General features: G+C 42.2%; 1 protein-coding gene across 4 annotated transcripts in view; it reads right to left on the bottom strand.

The window, feature by feature from the left end:
- The window catches only part of LOC114446979 (regulating synaptic membrane exocytosis protein 1-like), a 71964-nt gene that overhangs the window by 33279 nt on the left and 19976 nt on the right, over positions 1-18709 (bottom strand). For all 4 annotated transcript variants that reach the window (XM_028422915.1, XM_028422917.1, XM_028422918.1 and 1 more), the window contains exons 3-5: positions 11084-11291; positions 9854-9865; positions 441-712 (exon numbers count right to left, since the gene is read on the bottom strand). In XM_028422915.1, coding sequence (XP_028278716.1) covers positions 441-712; positions 9854-9865; positions 11084-11291 — 492 coding nt within the window. The remainder of the gene's footprint in view (positions 1-440; positions 713-9853; positions 9866-11083; positions 11292-18709) is intronic.

The following is an 18709-nucleotide window of genomic DNA, read 5'->3' as shown; positions in this document are numbered from 1 at the left end:
AGCATATCTACTGTGCATTTTGTGAGTTGCTTGTCAAAATTATCAATCTCACGTTTTTTAATTACATTTCTGCACGTTGTGACTATAGGCATATGATATGTAGGTGCAACATTGAAGTTTTTGTGTGTCCCTTTCTGGAAATAAACACGCTTGTGGAAGCAGTTATGTATTGTTTTACACTGCATGCTGCCATCTGAGATCATGACATTATCATTGCTGATATACAAACTATAGCATTGTTCAGAAGACTTGTTTCACGGCACATGAGACTCAAAGGGAGGTGACATGACTCATCTCATTCACCAGTGTTTTTGTGTGTACTTTATGTCATTACCTTTAAAGCTGGCTTTGTTTCTGACACATTTACCACCACAAGTGTTTTATATATAAGGGATAGAGGGTTTAGTTAGAAAGGGCTGTGTGTTATCATTTCATCTTACATGTCTCGTGGTGGTTCGCTAAGTGACCGAGCATCAGTTCCAGGAGCAATCCCAGTTGTGCTGAGTCGGTTGGGGTCTTGGATCGCAGTGGAGGAACCTGGAGGTGCTTGGGAGCGAGATCGGAGCTTCTTATCTCCTGGCGTTTGGCACACAGATGGCTCACTGACAGCTGAACCGAGGCCGGAGGTCTTCCCAGGCGGACCGGTGAACCAATCCCCTGGTTTGGTCAGGATCTCCTGCTGTTTCCGGCAGTTATTGCACACCCAGATCACCTGTAAAGGAGCACAACATACATTAACACCTGAGAGAGAGCTGGGGATAAAATTAGTACAACAATTAAGCAGGAAGAAATGTCCTCACTGCTGCCAGTGCAAAGCATCTCAGCTACACTGCCAGCCGCCAATCTGGGCCCGGTTTCAATCACTATGACTGTCAAACAGGAAATGGAACAATGCACTTCCTAAAGAGCTGCAGTCCTGCCAGCGAGTCACAGAGAAAGAAGGCTTTTATGGAAGCTTTTTAAGATCAACATCATGGCAGTTATAGCAGGGAGCAGCTTGGCCTCCACTGTGGGCTGCTTTTGGACTGCAGACGAGGAACACAAAGCCAACTGGATAATGAAAGGACACTCAGCTCACTGCCAAAGTAATATCTCCCATCTTCCCTCCTTCTATTTCTCCCTTCACACATATGCACGACAAATATACATTGGCTGTGTTCACACGCCGCAGTGGAGAAGGACAGCTGACACACATAGGCGTCTATTACACACCCAAATCTGGAAGTAGGGTGTGTGGGGATGTCAATATTTTGACCATTACATCTACAGACTGACAGACTGTACACCACGTACAGTCTGTCAGCCTTGCAGCTCCTAGTTGTCACGTCAGTGTACACTAATGAGTAAAGGTCGACCCAGATGACTCTTTCAGGGCCGATATGGATTATTACTGACCTCAGAGACACAATCAATAGGATAACTAATATTTGTCTGAAGTAAAAAGTAAAAAAAATGTAACACAAAGCTTGATGACATGCCTTAAGACCAAGGCATACTTTATATTTACAGAACCTTTTAATGACAACAAAGTGCAGGGAGCTGTGATTAAACATGTACTGATCCAATGTGCACAATAAATCATGTTATTTTAGTGACTTTGCTTTTGAGTTTATGAAACATGAACATGAATTTTACAATAGTTCATGTTGGAATGTCTGAGTCTTTATGTGACTTAAAGGTTCTCTTACTGTGGACCGACTGGAGCCACAGTGAAGCGCTCAGAGCCTGTTGGTGTAACAGGCTGCTGGTGGATCAGCACACATGCTTCTGATAGTCACACAGTGCACAGTCTGGGGGGGGGTTAGTTAAGTAGAAAACTAGCAAAGCCTCCATCACCATGCTCTTTGTCTTATCACTATAACAATATGAGCCAATACACAACATTTCCACTATCCATCCACCCATCGTGTGCCTCTGCAAGATACTGAGACCATTGCAACCTGACAACTTTAAGTTGTCAGGTTAAGTTGCTATCCTTCTTTAACACAATCATATTCCATTAGCATAAACACATGTTTAAATGTGGTGTTTTTTCTACGGCCGACACAAAAACTATGCTGATCAATATGGACATTCAGCTCAAACTGGTGGTCGCTCCATGTGTCCACATGTGTGGGCATGAAGGGTCTTTGCATTTTAAAAGATGAATTACTAAGACTTTAAATATACATTATCTGCAATAAATATGTAAACTGATCACTGCTCCTTTATATTGATGAGAGCTAAATGATGCTAAATCCATAAAAAGTGAGGAGGTGAGGTGCGGCGTGTGAGCCGTGGTGCTTGTGCCGACATCAGAGGCAGAATGAGAAAGAGAGGGGATGACAGAGGAAGTGAGGTTGGGCGGGACACAAAGAGACAGAGAGGATGGAGAGCATAGGAGGTTAGAGTCAGTCCCACTCCTTCAGCCACCAGGGTTCTCATTACTCCTGAATGCTCCCCAATGACTCTTTAAAGAGAGCTAAAATAAAACACTCAGCCAAACCTCCCCCCAACAACCACCACCACCACCTCCACCCCGTCTCCTCCTCTCCACCTCTCTCTCTCTCTCTCTCTCTCTCTCTCTCTCTCACCCCCACTTTCCCTTCTATTTTCCCTCCTCCAGATTGCTTTTGATTAAAGCTACAAAAGCCAAGGAGAAAACAGCTTTACACCAACGCAGCTATATTTATCCTGCCAAACACCCCAGCACCACCAGGGAGAGAGGGAAGAAACGCACACAACACATACACACACATACACACACATACAGCAAAGAAAGCAAAACACGGCCTCATGTGGGACATTATAGCTTTGGTGAAAACATCCACCAATCTGTGATTTTCCGCAGCCAGACCGGCGAGGTGGACGGCTGCCAGATCGACGGCGCAGCGCTCGTCTGCTGGGCCATACCTTCACAGACAGGCGGACGTCCTATAGACGCACAGAAGTATGGGTGTTGTGGTTTCTTGATTTATGATTTATTTTATCAGTATGCTGTTTGTGTCTGACAGACTTAAGAAGGGGCTGAGTAACCTCGTCCATGAATCCGGACTTTACTTCCTTGTTCCACATAGGCCTAGCTCCATAGAAGACAGAGACAACCCTGTCCAATAGCAGAAGGCTGACTTCTGGATTTGAAAGGAACTGATTGGATGGTATAGGATAGGATAGGCAACTCCTCTTCTTTGAACTTTCTCTGTTAACCGAAGGTTTCTGCTTCAGGATTTAACATTAAAGTGGCCGTTTAAAGCATCATTTAATGCTTTTTCCATATGTGTTTGACTTTCATGAAGAGAATATACAACTGTTATCTGCAAACAGGATTGATAAGACCAAGAAGCATATTTAGTTAAAAATGACTTTGGATTTTTGAAAAATTGAAGAAATGAATCTATAGACTGAATATTAGATCTAAAATCTGTACAAACAACACAGAAGACTGGACAGAGACAGGAAGAGAAACATTTGGAAGGAACTGGAAAGAAAACTAGTGAGAGATGTGTCGAGAACACCTGCAGTGAAAGATTTAAAGTCTGGACCTGAAGAGTCAGAGAAGACCGTCACTAGAGTTAGACCCAGAAAATCTCCAAGCTGGACTGAAGTAAACTAGGGACATCCTGGAAAAACCACTACACACACTGGAAGCTTGTCACATGGTCAGATGGAAGGATGCTGGGAATATTGTCAGAGTGGAAGGTGTTATGAAAAAAGACTGAATCTGAATCTGAATATACTGAAAACAGTCAGTAGCAAAACTGGGGCTTGGTCGTGGTTTTCTCTTAACATGACAACATCAAGAAGCATGACTCTCTGAAGAACCAGTAGTGAATGCTATGAACCAACCTGCACACATGTTAATGTTAATGTTAAGTGGACTAAAGACCAGACGTCCATTAAATCTGGAGGAGATTGAGAGATTCACCAAAGAAGAATGGACTAGAACAAACCTGTTGAAAACTACACCCACTGAGGTCTGTAACCACATATAAACCATGTTTTCCCCACCAAACAGTTAGAACTGATGAAGCTGCTTGGATGAGCAGTGAAACGTCTTCTAGAAAACTCTACAAGTCCAGACGCCTTGTTTCAATCTTCTCTACGTACTTCAGTCATTGTGTTCTCCTCATGTGAGACTCTGTCAGAGCGTGCAGAACAAATGGCCAATGTTGTGGAGATATGGAGCAGTGAGCTGTTATTTTATAAGAGACTCACTTAATCCCATAGTAATCCCTGTATTAGATCACACTCTGATGGTGAAACAAGTGCTAGAGAGGAGGCAGAGAGCAGCCTGACAGTGGGCCCCCCCCCCCCCCCCCCCCCACACACACACACTAAGTACAGGCTCGCACAAAAGCACGCATGCAGTCAAATATATGCACATGAGCATCAGCGCACACATGAGGATACAAACGCTTGCTCTTTTCCACACAAACTGCAACAACAGCAGCAACGTGTCACATGATCACAGTGAGACCCCCCCCCCAGCCCCACTCTCTCTTGAGATGAGTTCATGAGTGAAGGAGTGAGCAACAGAGAGAGAGAGAATAGCTTCTCCACAGATGGAAACTAGGACACCAAACCCCTGTGTGTGTTTGTTTTTGCGTCCTGCTGCATCTGCGTGTGTTTGTGTGTCCATCTGCGTGTGTGTGTGTGTCTGTCGAGGAGCAGAACAGTGCATGATCGCTTGTGTATATGGAGCATTTGGGTGCGTGTGTGTGTGTGATGCAGCGTAACAATGAATAATCTAGTGGTGAAATCTAGTGTGGAGCTACTTTGTTTCCTGGAGAGAGTAGGACATGTGTGTAGATGCAGAATCTAAAGGGGAGTTTGTGCTTCTTAAAGTTCTGCTACCTACATTCATATTTCCATATCAGTTTTTTTCTCTAACTATACTTCTACATGTCTGTATATATAAGTTGACTTTGGTGTATGCAAAATAAAAAAAATTAAAAAATAGGTGTACTGGCCCTTTAAATGAACCAGAATGTATATACGCAAATTGAATAGCTACATAACATCCATTGATCAGTGGTGATATTTGTAATTTGATTAGTCAATTAATTGCTTTACTGACAGATAGTCGGTAATTGTAGACCTACAATAAAATGTTAAAAATAATACAAAGAGTCATTATTATTGACACAGTGGTACTAATTTACATTTGTCTTTATTTAAATTCCTATTGTTAGTGAATTTAGATCACCAGTTTCACACAGATATTGATCAATTCAACCAAGTTTCTTAGTTAAATAAACCTAAATTACAATATATATTGTTATTATTAATTCTAATAATACTAGTGATTGAATGCTTTTTCAAAGATCTTAAAAATCAGATTTCCATATACAAAGTATACAATAAAATAATTTGAGCACTGCTCTAAAGATTCCTCATGAAGCTGTGAAGAATACTTCCTGTTAAACACAGCAGCTGCCTAACAGGTGAGGTGAAATACCACAGTCAGACCACGGTAGGGGAAGGAGAGAGGGGAGGAGGTGGGGCGGGACCAGGAAGTAGCATCAGCCAATGACAGCTTGACGTATGGTACCGGCAGCATGCAAGGCGAGTGCCGTAACCGAGGCCGTCTATAAATCCTGCACTAAGGATGAAAGACTGCCACAAAGGAGATTAGTGTCCACAGCAGCTAATGAGGTACTATATCAGTGCAGCTCGGCAACCGCAGCAAAACACACACACACACACACATATATACAGTGCACACATGCACACACACTAAAAGCTTATGCACAAAAAAAGGCAACCAAGTGCATTTGTACAGTAACACAATGAACACTAGTCCTACAAGCAAGCGCAGTGCATGCTGGGATACGCACACCTTCTCACACACACACCTAGCTACAGCAATTATAACAATAGATATATAGATCATTGCTAGTTGATCAATATTGTAAATATTTTTACTTTGGTTATGTATAATAAGTCCATGTACCCTGACACACACACACAGTGTATAACCATTCATTCATTCATTTTAAAATATTTCTTTAGTGATAATAAATAAATAAAACTTCAGCTTTCAGACCCTTGAATTTATGAGTACATAAACAGTGTGGGACATTTTAAACTGTCCAGGGTCAGAATATAATTCGGGTGGAGAGCCCTCCTACTGACGCCTGAACGGATGAAAGAGGAGAAGATGGTTGGTAGATGGGACAAAGGAATGCTGTCAACAGTATGTACAGTTCACTGAAATATGATTTATATGATTTATATGATTTATAATACCAGAGTGCAAGATTTATATGGTGCTAAAGTGGAATATAGTCACTTTTGTTTTATACACTATGGTGGGTCTTTTCTGCTGAGAGGACCTTTAGCTTTCTATAACTAGGGAGTAGCAACCTTAGAAAGTGAGGGTTAATAATAATATATTTTTATTCTTATTTTTTATTTGTAATGCATAACTTTTATATAAAGCAGATACTCTTCCACAGCTAAAATATGCTCTATGTAATGAGCAGTCCAGTGTGTGTGTGTGTGTGTGTGTCTGCTTTCATAGGGGTGTGTACAGCAGCAACCAGGAGAGAGATGGCCCCCTCAAGACCAGTCAATGAGAGACGGACGTGGAGACGGACGCAGCTAGCGAGACGGGCGATCAATAGTAATCATGAGGCGCTGTGGCGTTAACAGCAGATGACACATCACTCGGGCTTTTCTCCTGCGCTGCACACTGACACAAGGCAGCACAAAACCATGATTCCTTGTTGGCTTAGATCGATAGATATACATTTACACAAGTATCAGGCACATAGTGGGATTATTTTTTTTAGAGATTTTCTGCCTCTATTTGATAGCTCCTTTTCCAAGATGAAGTGTTTGTTGAACAAATGGAGGTGGTATCAGCTTACATGCTGGACATTCCTCCATCCAACCACAACGTGATGCTTCACATACACAAGCATGACAACTGACTAGTGTCCAAGCTTGTAAAAGCACCCTAAGGGAAAAAGCTGCCATACTTAACTTTCACATCAAGCTGATGGCAAGATAAATGGACACACACAAGAGTCCACAACAGCATATTAAAGTCAGGTACCGGAGGTGATGTTGGATTTCCGTGACAGTGTTTTAGTTGGAATAAGGTCAGACCTTCAACTTTGTCTTGAGCCCACAGACAGCTGTCTGATATGTGCTTGTCAAATTCACTGGTATAAATCAGAAGTCATTGTTCCATCAATGCTAGCAATGGCCATATTTATGCAGAAGTATATATGTAGAAAAATGCCTAACCCTGAATGAAAAGGAATCCTAACCGCTGGCAAAAACTAAAATACAGTGAGTAAAAACAAAGCAGCTTACGGTGTCAGGGGAACCGATCCCTGGACTCCTGAGTGAAGGTCCACCATTCTGCCTGTCCCCCTGTCCGTCCCCAACCCTGCCTACCAAAGCTTTTTGCAGCTGTATTGGTCCCATGAACGGACATCAGGCAATTTGATCACATGTTCTGTTAGCATGAACAGAGCCATTTTTAATATGGGGGATGTATTATGAACCAAATGTGTGGGAGTGGGACATTTCACATGAAACCATCTATATTCTTTCCTACTTTTAGAAACTGTCAGACAGACATACAGATATCTCTTCTGCCTTATACTGAACAGGAAAAGGCTCCGCTCTGAAATAGAGTGATATAAAGCAACATTATGCCTGTGGTTAACAGCATCAGCGGTCAGCGGATGAAGCAGCCCTGCCAGTAATTTTTGAATCAGAATTGCTCTAAAAACAGCAATCTAGCAGTGCAGAGCAGTCCAGAACTTATAGCCACATAAAGCCAGACCCTCCCACAGGAATATACAGCCTGGACGTTACAATCAGAGCCGGAGGAGAGGTGTTAGTGTGTAACATACAACACGCTTCTCTCAAGACATCAAGAAATGGCCCGTTCTGTGAGAGACACTCGGCTTCAGCACAACACACACAGAGTTCAGCTATCACTGCAGATAATGAGCCCTGAACATCATTAGCACAACACGCTAGGCTGAATGCATCACGCATATATCTGCGCCTATTCAAACTTTATTTATCCATGCCTCTGTCATCCACTTTCAAAATGCTCTTACAAAAGGCAAGAATGCACAATAAATAAAGGGAAATATCAAACATTAAGACACTCACTGTAAATAAAAATTATTTAAACTACAGTTAGCGTTTCTTAATTTATATTAGTTTTTATTCATAATCAAAAAAAAGTGTCAGCAACATTAGCTAGCAACAGCTAACCAACACATAAACATGAACATAATGTTTATTTTTTCCATGATCACAGCTAATGTCTGGGAATGAAAAAAGGTTCTGGACTCCAAAGCACTGTCTTACACCATATATCAGTCAGAGCCCTACCCTTGCCAACACTTTAACTTTGAGTGTTTAGTTTGAGTGGAGTGGAAAAAAGCAAGCAGAGTAACTTTACACTTTTCGGACCACTGTGCCAGGTAAGATTAATCAGTCCCCAAGTAATTAAATTAATTCATGTCAAACAGTAATTCAAACCCAGTCTGCTGTCCAGCTATACAGCCAGTGCTACATAAGGCCTGTGTTCTGCCAAGACGTCCCTCTTTGGAGCCGGTGATTGTTGTACCGAGCTTTAGCGAGGGGAGTGAGACTGCTATGTACAGCACACCAAAGCACTCTTTGGACAGCCATGGCGTTAAAGCCCGGCCAAGTATCATCAAAGTGCCAGTTTGGCAGCTGCCCGGAGGGAAGGCAGCCAAGGCCAAGTAAGGTTCTAAACCTGACAAGCACACAAGCACAGGAAGGTGTTAAAGGCATGTCTGCCAGCTAAGCTGCTCCTGCGGTATCATATGGATCGATGCTTAACTCTGCCTTAACCAGACTGTTAGACAACAGAGACGCCTTCACATCCACATGGGCCACTATCCCTAACACATCAGTTAGGGAACCCAGGCGTCATGGCTTCATGTCAGGTCTTCTAGCTACAGTTCGTACCCCCCTCTAGTAATTCAGTTTTGTTCTGTTTTTATTTTTTTGTTTTGCATTTAACACATGATAAAAATCCTTTGATCTATAGTGGGTATTATTAGTAGTATTAAATCAGAATAACAACACCATACAACCTTTGTCAGTGTTTTCAGTATCTGGTAGATCTACCCTGTGATCCAAGTAATGGTGAATCCTGTAGGACTTCATCAGTCTCTCACATCATCGTGGAGGACGTTTGGTCCATTCTTCTTCACAACATTGATTCAGTTCGTTGAGGTTTTTGGAGTATTTACCTATGCACAGGCCTCCTAAGGTCCCACCACAGTGTTGGGCTGAGGTCTGGACTTTGACTGGTCCATTCTAAAACCTTGATTCTTTTATTTTTCAGTCATTCTGATGTAGATCAGCTGCTGTGCTTTGGATCATTGTTCTGTTGTATGACCCAATTTCCACCAAGCTGACAGCTGTCTTGAATGTTTCCACTTGTGAATAATCTTTCTCACTGCAGAACATTGGACTCCAAACAGTTTGAATGGTTTTGTAACTCTTTAATAAGCCTTCATTGTTACTAGATAAATACTGGCAGCTTGAAAACAGCTACATGTGGTTTGTTTATGGTGTCTTGCTAACATAGATTCACTTCACACCCACACTTGTTCGTGCAGTGTACTGGTGTGTGTTCTTGGTTCACCTTTACTGCACATGAACACCATTAATTAAATGTGTGAATACCATTACTACTACTATTTCCAATGCTCCCGCTGCTGCTACTAATGATAGACCTTTGACATAATAACAGACACACAGGGAGACTAACAGGTACACACACACACAGCCTGAATCCATTAAGATACATTATCTTAAAGGTTGCAAGCAGTTATGTAGTCCAGCAAAAAAACACAGCACTCACCACTTTGTCCTCCTGCAGCCCAGCCAGCCATCCATGTATAATGGAAAGAAGACAGAGAGAATGTGAACACAAATGATATCTGATCCTACAGCGCAGACAGTAACACACACTGATGCACAGATTTCTTATGAATGTCATTGAACAGTAAAGAAAAGCTACAACTCTATATTTGATTTAGCCTATTTACAATAAATTATTGAACCCAAGCAACACCCTGTTTCTGACACCTCCGCCATTTGTGTAAAGTTATGAATTAAATTCACACCTTAATCTTTATTTTCCTTCAATAGTCAATAATATGTCCCACATTTTAAACCTCTGTCTTTCACACCATAACATTTATATTCTTTAAATCAACTTTAAAATGATTTAACTTTCTTAAATCTAAACATTTTTTTCCAACTTGATTCAGCAAAGTCAGCTCAGATTTGATCCATTGCATGAACATGTCATAAATCTACCTTTCAAAGGCATTCCCACCCACTGAATGCAGCTGCTGCCTTCCAGATCCCCACAGCTGAATTCACCCCACACAAACTAATTAGGGTGTGTGTGTGTGTGTGTGTGAGAGGTCATTAAATGCCACAGTGGCGATGTAGGGAAAGAAAAAGGGGGTGTGAGGCGAAACGTCACTGATTTCTGAGGAAGACTAGCTACACTGTACCAACACACACACACACACACACACACACACACCCCACTGCGTGTGTATAGGGCACCTCCGGACCCCTGGGAGACTGAGGCAGAGTGGGAGACCACCCTCGATGTCCACAGCTCAGTCTAATGCCCAATTAACCTTTACCAGCCCTTGCCTGGGTTACACACACACACACATATGGGTGGAGGCATGCATAGACACACAAAGCTCATATACAGGACAAACCCACACGCATCCAGATCACACTAAATACATACATATGTGCCATGGTTCATCACTTCCACCTGAGCCCCAACACCTGAGGCCTGATCTGACATACAGTGTATGCTTTTGTGAACAGCTGCATCACTTATAGGTGCAGATCTGGCTTCCATGATGGATATGAACCAGTGAGGCAGACAGCTGGAAAGAGTTTATCTGTGTGCAGAACATTTCCCATTTGTAAGTATTTTGTGTCTATTTAATTCAAAATTTGTTTTCAAAAAGTTTTTTTTCCATTTATTTATATATTGCCCTTCATAAATTAAAGCATTTAGGAAAAAATAAAGGCTGTCAAGAGATGGGTCCCTCACCGTGTTGGATCTCAAGGACACTCGACCCCCACAGCGAGCGCAGAACTTGGTCTGGCAGTATGAGCACAGGTTCCCACAGCCGTCTGCGAACTTGGTCTTATGGCAGATTCCGCAGGTTGGTGCGTCGTCCCGGTGAGCGGTCCCCGTCGCCGCTGTGGCCTGCCGGATCACGGTCTCCCTGTAGCTGGACAACTGCTGCTGGATACCTCTGAAAAGTAATCAGAGTGGAGGTATGAAGATTTTTTGCATTTATACAAAGATGTTTCAAAATGAGTCTGTGGGACTGTTTGTGGGACTACTCATTTTTGAATGAACCTGGCAGCTTTACCCGCCTGGCCTTTCCTGTTAAACTGGCCCAAGTGAATATTGTGATTTTAATGTGACTGGAATGCAACGGAGCAAAAGTAAGTAAAGAACACCGTCCTGTTAGCATAGAATAGCAACGCTGAGCCATAGCCATGCTATCGTCCTATTTTCTAGAGCAGTGAACCATATTGTGTTTGCCTAAAACTTTATGGGATGGTGATGACGGTTCCCTTTAAACCTTCAGGTGTTACTACAGTGACTGACTTTTTTCCAAGAAACAACCTCCAAGGCTGACCAATGAATCCCATGCAGAAGAGTGCAGTTCACCCTGCAGCCTGTAGGGGCTGGCTCCATAGACTTCCTTGTTAAAAGGACCAACTTTACAGCAGAAATAACTCAGAATTATGTGACTACTTTGAGTGACAGGCTCCAGTTACACTCCACCTATTTGCCTGTAGTTGGAGTTTAGGTGGACTGTGGCGCTGCCAACATGGCAATGGTCAAAACAGCTTTTCAGAAACGTATGGGTTGTCACAGAATCTTATGGCTGGTAGTTCCTGATCACAGCTATGCTTGACAGGCTGCTAGGTACATACCTATTACAATAAATTGTATTGGAATACACTTGGATTGCAAACTCAGGATTTTACCATTGACAGTAAAAATCTATGGTTGATACAAACACGATGATAGATACAAATATGATACAAACAAACACTAAAAAACAGAGGTTTGATTGGATAAATAATAGATTAAGGGGAGGAGAAGTGGAGTGAAACCAGAAAGGAAAGCAGAAGGAGACAATCGTTCCATTAAGTCCAGTCGATATCACTGCTCTCTCTACTGTTTGTGTGTTTCAGACCAACTTTTTTTATGCTTGCTATTGTTTCAGGGCTGGTTTGCCGACACAAGAAACTCCTCAAATCAATATGAGAAAGAGAGGAGGAAGAGTATTGGTTTTTATCTAAGGCATTACAGTATGCTGATTAATTGGATTTCACACTGTGGAGATTGAGAGGAGGGAGCAGACAGAGGGTAAACAGACCGAAAAGGAAAAGAAGTGACGGGCTGAGAATCACAGGAGGTGAGGACACAGAGTGAGCTCCTTTTTATTTCAAAGTAGTTTCAGCAAGTATACAGCCTGGTCAAGCAAATATTGATTTACAGAAGAGACTTATGTTGGCTGGAGAGGGGACTAAGTCTCATCCTATACTGTGAATAGAACACAAATGAAACATATATACAGTATATTTTGAAATGACCGGTGTTTACGTAGCTATGCGCCCTCTTGTGGTTGTCTGTGTAACTTCATATAAAATCATGTGAGCTGAATCACGGGAGCTAATAAACGTTTGCCTATCTTTTTCTAAACCTACATGAATATGAAAAACAGTGACACAAACCCATGTCTGCCATGTGAAGGGCTATAGATGGTTAATGCCATACCTCCCTTTGCTGGCTCTATGAAAGGAAGTCACCCTGTGTGAGGATGTGTTATATCTAAAGGGAAGAAGAGTGAGGAAGGAAAGAAGAAGAGGGGAAGCAAAGCAGGGACACAGTGGATCAGAAAGAAAAGGCAAATACAGAAAAAAGAAAAATGGCAGAGGTCAGACAGCAACAGGAAAAAAGAGGGTAGAGGGAAGAGAAAGACAGAAATGAGAGGAGGACAAATGTATGGTGGTTGAGAGGGGGCCACACAGATCCACACTAAGGAAACAAACACCACAACACAAATGCAAAAAACCTGACAACAGAAGTTAGCCACAACAAAACTGCACCCCACAACGGATGATGACAAAACCGATGTCAGTGTGAAAGTCATGTTTTCAATGTGAGCTAACATCGGTAAGAAGTTAGCTTCACTTTCTTCTCCTCCACATTCACTTTGCAGGCAGAAGATGTGTGCAATCCACCAGTTTCACCAGTTGGGACTAACCCCTGTTGCATTCTTTGCAGTGTGTTGCATTCACCTTGTGTCTTTTGCGTTCATGTTGCAGGTTTTATGTATTGGTGATGTGTGTTGTGCATTTGTGTGGCCCTTATCAGCCACTGTAGAAATGAAAGTGCACCTCAAACACTGAGGAGCATCAGGCCAGAGACAGAGTCAAACAACCTCACACACTTAGCTGAAACATTTACATCACACATCATTACACATCACAACACAGAGTCAACTGAACAACAGAGTACAACCTGCAGCTACATCTATAACATTCTTATACATGACACCATTGTGTCACTGCTCCTTCTACGTGTCTGCATTCATCTCAACCAACAGAGCAACTACAAGAAGTGGAAAAAGTGATTGATACTAATTAGTCCCATATAAGAAGTGTACATATGCAGAACCTACACACAAAGCACTCTGTTACTGTCCCTGTGCAGTACAGTACTTACAGACATGGGGTCAATGGTGCAGCCTCCTCCCCCATCAGCTCAGGCATTAAAACTACAAATCCCAGCAGCAGCAGCCAGAGCAAAGGAAGTCCAGCATCCAGACATGCCTCGTTCAGGTTCTCATCATGATCCTCTGTATGTGACAGGGCTAACTGCTCCTCTAAATACACCCTTAAGAAAAGCAGACATCCCAGTGGCTGAAACACAGCTGCCACCACTCGCCACACACACTCCTTACACTCAACAACAACAACTAACACACCAGCTAACATGCAGATTTCACAGCAATGACACAAAGTGCACACACACACACACGTTTCCTGCGAGCAATCCCAAAGGTCACAGAGAGGTCACCTGCTGCTGCAGCACCGCAGGATTTACTTCCTGTGCCCTGGCTCTCACTGTGTGACCCGACCCCTGCTTCTGTGCTGCTGCTAATAGTTAGGCCACTGTACAATATGGCTGTGATATATGGAGCAAGGGTGACTGATAAATGTTCATCGTTGAACTGATCAATACGACATCGGTTGACCATAGGAGGCCTTTAAACTTAACACAATCGTACATTTGTTATTTTGATTATTGGCACCTTACATGTTGATGCTTTGGTGCTTTGGCTACTTCTGGTATTAGAGTCCTGTAAGCGGTTTATTGACATGTTATGACGTCTCTGTTAATTGCTCCACTTGTAGCTTGGGAGTTAAACAAAGTATTAAGGTACTAAGGTAAATAAGTGTTACTCGATATCCTTAACATTTAGCATATAGGCTACAGTCATGAGTATTTATGTAATAGTAATCCTTTAACACTGGCCTAGCTTCTAGCTTGAACCCTACCAAAACATTAGCATAGCATTAAAGTTAAGTAATAGCTAACAGATGGCTCTTAAAAGTATATATATATATATATATATATATATATATATATATATATATATATATATATATATATATAAGCAGAACCCACAGCATCTACAGGTAATTACATAGCAAATTAAATAAGTTATTTTGGTTAATATTTTAATAGGTTAATAAAGAGTTAGCAGCTGCTAACTAATGCTTTTGTTGCAAATACAATCTTTGATCAGTGGCGAGGTTTTATTGCAGATCTTAGATGTGCTTGTGTACAAGGTGTTTCAGTAATGGTGCTCAGGGCAGCCAAAAAGAACCAAGGCCCAGATAGCAGCTATTATTAATTAGGAGAAACATACTAATGTCTAATTGCTTTATAATATGAACGTTTTAAATATCTTAAAACCTCAGATATTCAGCCTACATACGTTTGCATTTTTGGACCTTTGCAAACTTCTGGCTACAGAAATAGCTAAGTGCATTAGGTCAAGGAAGTTAGCATGACACCAATGTGATAACATCACTTTAAACTTTATCCACTGGGTGATTGCTAACACTTAGCTCAGAGCCTACAATCTATTGTTTCTTTTCTCAGCACAGAGCAGCATTAGCATGGTTCCCACTACCACAAAAAGGTGTTCACATGCTTATTATCATTCAAACAGCCAAACAGTACCAGTGGCAACAATGTGCTGTGGATACATGCATCATTTTCTGCATGTTCTCCTGAGTCAACGGAACACCAGGCAGTAAGCAGGCCACTAACATAGATGTACTGCATGAGCCTTGTTTGTGTGGTCTGTTTTGCTGCGCAACTGGCAAAGTGGGACATAACACTGCAGAAGAAGAAAAAAACAGAAAATACATCAAGTACCTCTCTGCAAACCAGCCAACCACAACAAGCCATCAATCCCTCCATCGCGGGGGAGAAAAAAAATCTTTACCACGTCACGTTAAGTATGGGAAACGTATGGTCGTATGCAGGGGATGGGAATGATAGAAGGAAAGGGAAAGAGAGATCAGAGAGATGTAAGGTGTGATGGAGACACAGAAAGCGAGCTCATTAAGAAAATGCAGGAAAAATATCCATATTCAAATGCAGTAAGAGACAAGGTTACAGCAAAGTGAGAATAAAAGCTTCACTATGCACACACTCCTTCCTCTTCTCGTCAATGCCAGCACTTTTCAACAACTTTAAAACAGACCTGCTGTGTGTGTGTTTATGTGCATGTGTGTGTGGGGCTGCATACATATTTCAAACAAAGAGTCTATGATTCAAAGTCCAAAACTGCATTAACATAAAATGTCTTATAATTAAAGCTGCGCAGCACTAACAAGCTCTGCACTCTGCACTCCGCACACAAAGAGAATCCAAGTTTTGTCCATGAGAATGTAAATTATATAAATAAATAAATAAATAAATCCCTCATTTAATCTGGTTTAAAAATCCGATTTTGGGGCGCTCATTTTACTTGTTTACAACCTATTTCAACCTATTTATAGAATAAAGTTGTCATAGCTCTTATTAATGTGAAATTAAAAAATAAAATAAAATAAAATCTTTTTAATGACAAATATATTGTATTAATTTAACTGAATTATATTATTTTTATTATATAACTTAATTGTAGATATGTAAAACAATAACAGATATTTATTCACTATGCTGTGGAGCCTTCAAATATTATGTTAATATTATAAACAAACCTAAAATTAACTTGATGATAAAATAAAAATAAACATCAACACGACATCCAGCACTCATTTATAAACCTCTAAAAATAGCTGAAACTTATAGCTTCATTTTAGAAACAGCTTAATGATTTCCTAAAATAGAGGCAAACGTGAGTCAGCCTGGAGCAGATGTTTGTTTATCTTCATTTTTTTGTTAAGTGCTTCAGGAACACCACAAATATCACGGAGGTTTTGTTTTCACTCACAGTTGGTAACAGATCATCAATCAGGAATCTTTATTATCGTCATGCATAGCACAACAAAACTTTGTCCGGTACCTCTTGGCACACTTATATGAATCAAGGCATGAGTTACACACATATTCATCACAATAAACACATTAGACAATAAAAAATGTTCCATTCTGCCACTGCCATTGTTTTAGCTCCCATGGTCCCACATATGGAATGTGAGTTTACACAGTGTTTGTTTCCAAGGACTGAAGATATCTACTTTATATATAAAGATATGACGGATTGGTTGGGCACCATTTTCAGCAGCAGATCCAGAGCATCCATACAAAGATACATCCATCCGTCCATCCATTATCTGATTCTGCTTCGTCCTGCAGTGCAGGGTCACGGGGGGCTGGAGCCTATCGCAGCTATCTACGAGTGAGAGGCACCCTGGACAGGTCACCAGTCACAGGGCAACATACAGACAGACAACTATACACACTCACACTCACACAAGCACGTCTTTAGAATGTGGGAGGAAGCCGGAGCACCCGGAGAGAACCCACACAGGCACAGGGTGAACACGCAAACTCCACACAGAAAGGCCCCAGTCTTTCAAACTCTATATGTGGTGTGTATTTAACTCACAAATCAGGAACTTGAATCCCTTCAATGTAGACACACGGAGCTAATGCCAAGCTTCGTCTATAGACACGGCAATAGAAGGACTGAAACAAGGAGAGTGAATGGATAAAAGGTGAAGATGGAGAGACAGAGAGGAGTGGAGGGAGGCTTCTGGACTAACTTTTTTGTAGCTCTGTGACAGATGCTACAAAGCATCGTAACTCAGAGCGGGACCTTTACCTGGCAGGGACAAACAGAGAGGACATCCCGACTGTGATTCTTGCAGGGCTATCCCTTGTTGCCAAGAAGATTTCAGTTTGGATGTACAGCACAAAATTAATCATACGTAAAAATACCCCCTTCATGAAGCAACAGAATGATTTAGACATCTTTTTTTTGGCTCACTGGTGATTACAGATTAATGGAGGTTTGAGGTCAGTCCTTGACCTTTTCACCTGCTCACTCTGTTTGTTGCTGTACTAACTAAAGTGTGTGCATTCCTTGACACACAACACAATTGGCACAACACATCAACAACGAATGTCGAGGTCCAGAAACTCCTTCATTTCTCATTGCCACAAATACACAACATCCAGGATGTATTACTACTCTCGGGCTCCAGGGCAAATCTATCTGTGGGCCACCATTTATAATACCCTCCAGGAACATAACGATGTTGTATGACTGCCATCCAGCTGGGATTAAGCTTTTCTAGACTCCTCCATAGAAATATTCACTTAATACCATGGTGTCAACAAGATGTGGGGCTTTCATCGCAACTTTCCGAGAAAAATCTATACACCCATCCATCCATCCATTTTCAACCGCTTATCCAGGGCTGGGTCGCAGGGGCACTCTAAGCAGGGACACCCAGACTTCCCTCTCACCGGACACTTCATCCAGCTCCTCTGGGGGGACCCCGGGGCATTCCCAGGCCAGCCGAGAGACATATTCTCTCCACCTCGTCCTGGGTCTTCCCTAGGGTCTCCTCCCAGTGGGACATGCCCAGACCACCTCCCCAGGAAGGCGTCCAGGAGGCATCCAAAACAGATGCCTATGCCACCTCAGCTGGCTCCTCTTGATGTGAAGGAGCAGCAGCTCTGCTTCTCTCGGGTGACCGAGCTCCTCATCCTATCTCTAAGGGAGCGCCCAGCCACTCTTCGAAGAAAACTCATTTTGGCCGCTTGTATTCACGATCTCATTCTTTCGGTCACTACCCATAGCTCATGACCATAGGTGAGGGTAGGAACGTAGATTGACCAGTAAACCTTCTTCACCATGACAGACAGGTACAGCGACCACATTACTGCGGAGGCTGCACCAATCCGTCTGTCAACCTCCCCTCACTCGTGAACGAGACCCCGAGATACACAAACTTCTCCACTTGGGGCAGGAGCTCTCCTCCCACCCAGAGAGGACAGGCCATCTTTTTCCGGTCGAGAACCATGGCCTCAGATTTGGAGGTGCTGATTCGCATCCCAGCCGTTTCACACTCGGCTGCAAACCGCCCCAGTGCACACTGGAGGTCCTGGTTCAAT

This window comes from Parambassis ranga, chromosome 15 (genome assembly GCF_900634625.1).
Source record: "Parambassis ranga chromosome 15, fParRan2.1, whole genome shotgun sequence".
NCBI classification, from domain to species: Eukaryota; Metazoa; Chordata; class Actinopteri; family Ambassidae; genus Parambassis; species Parambassis ranga.
The sequence above is the reverse complement of the archived record's forward strand: the minus strand, read 5'-3'. Positions and strand labels throughout refer to the sequence as shown.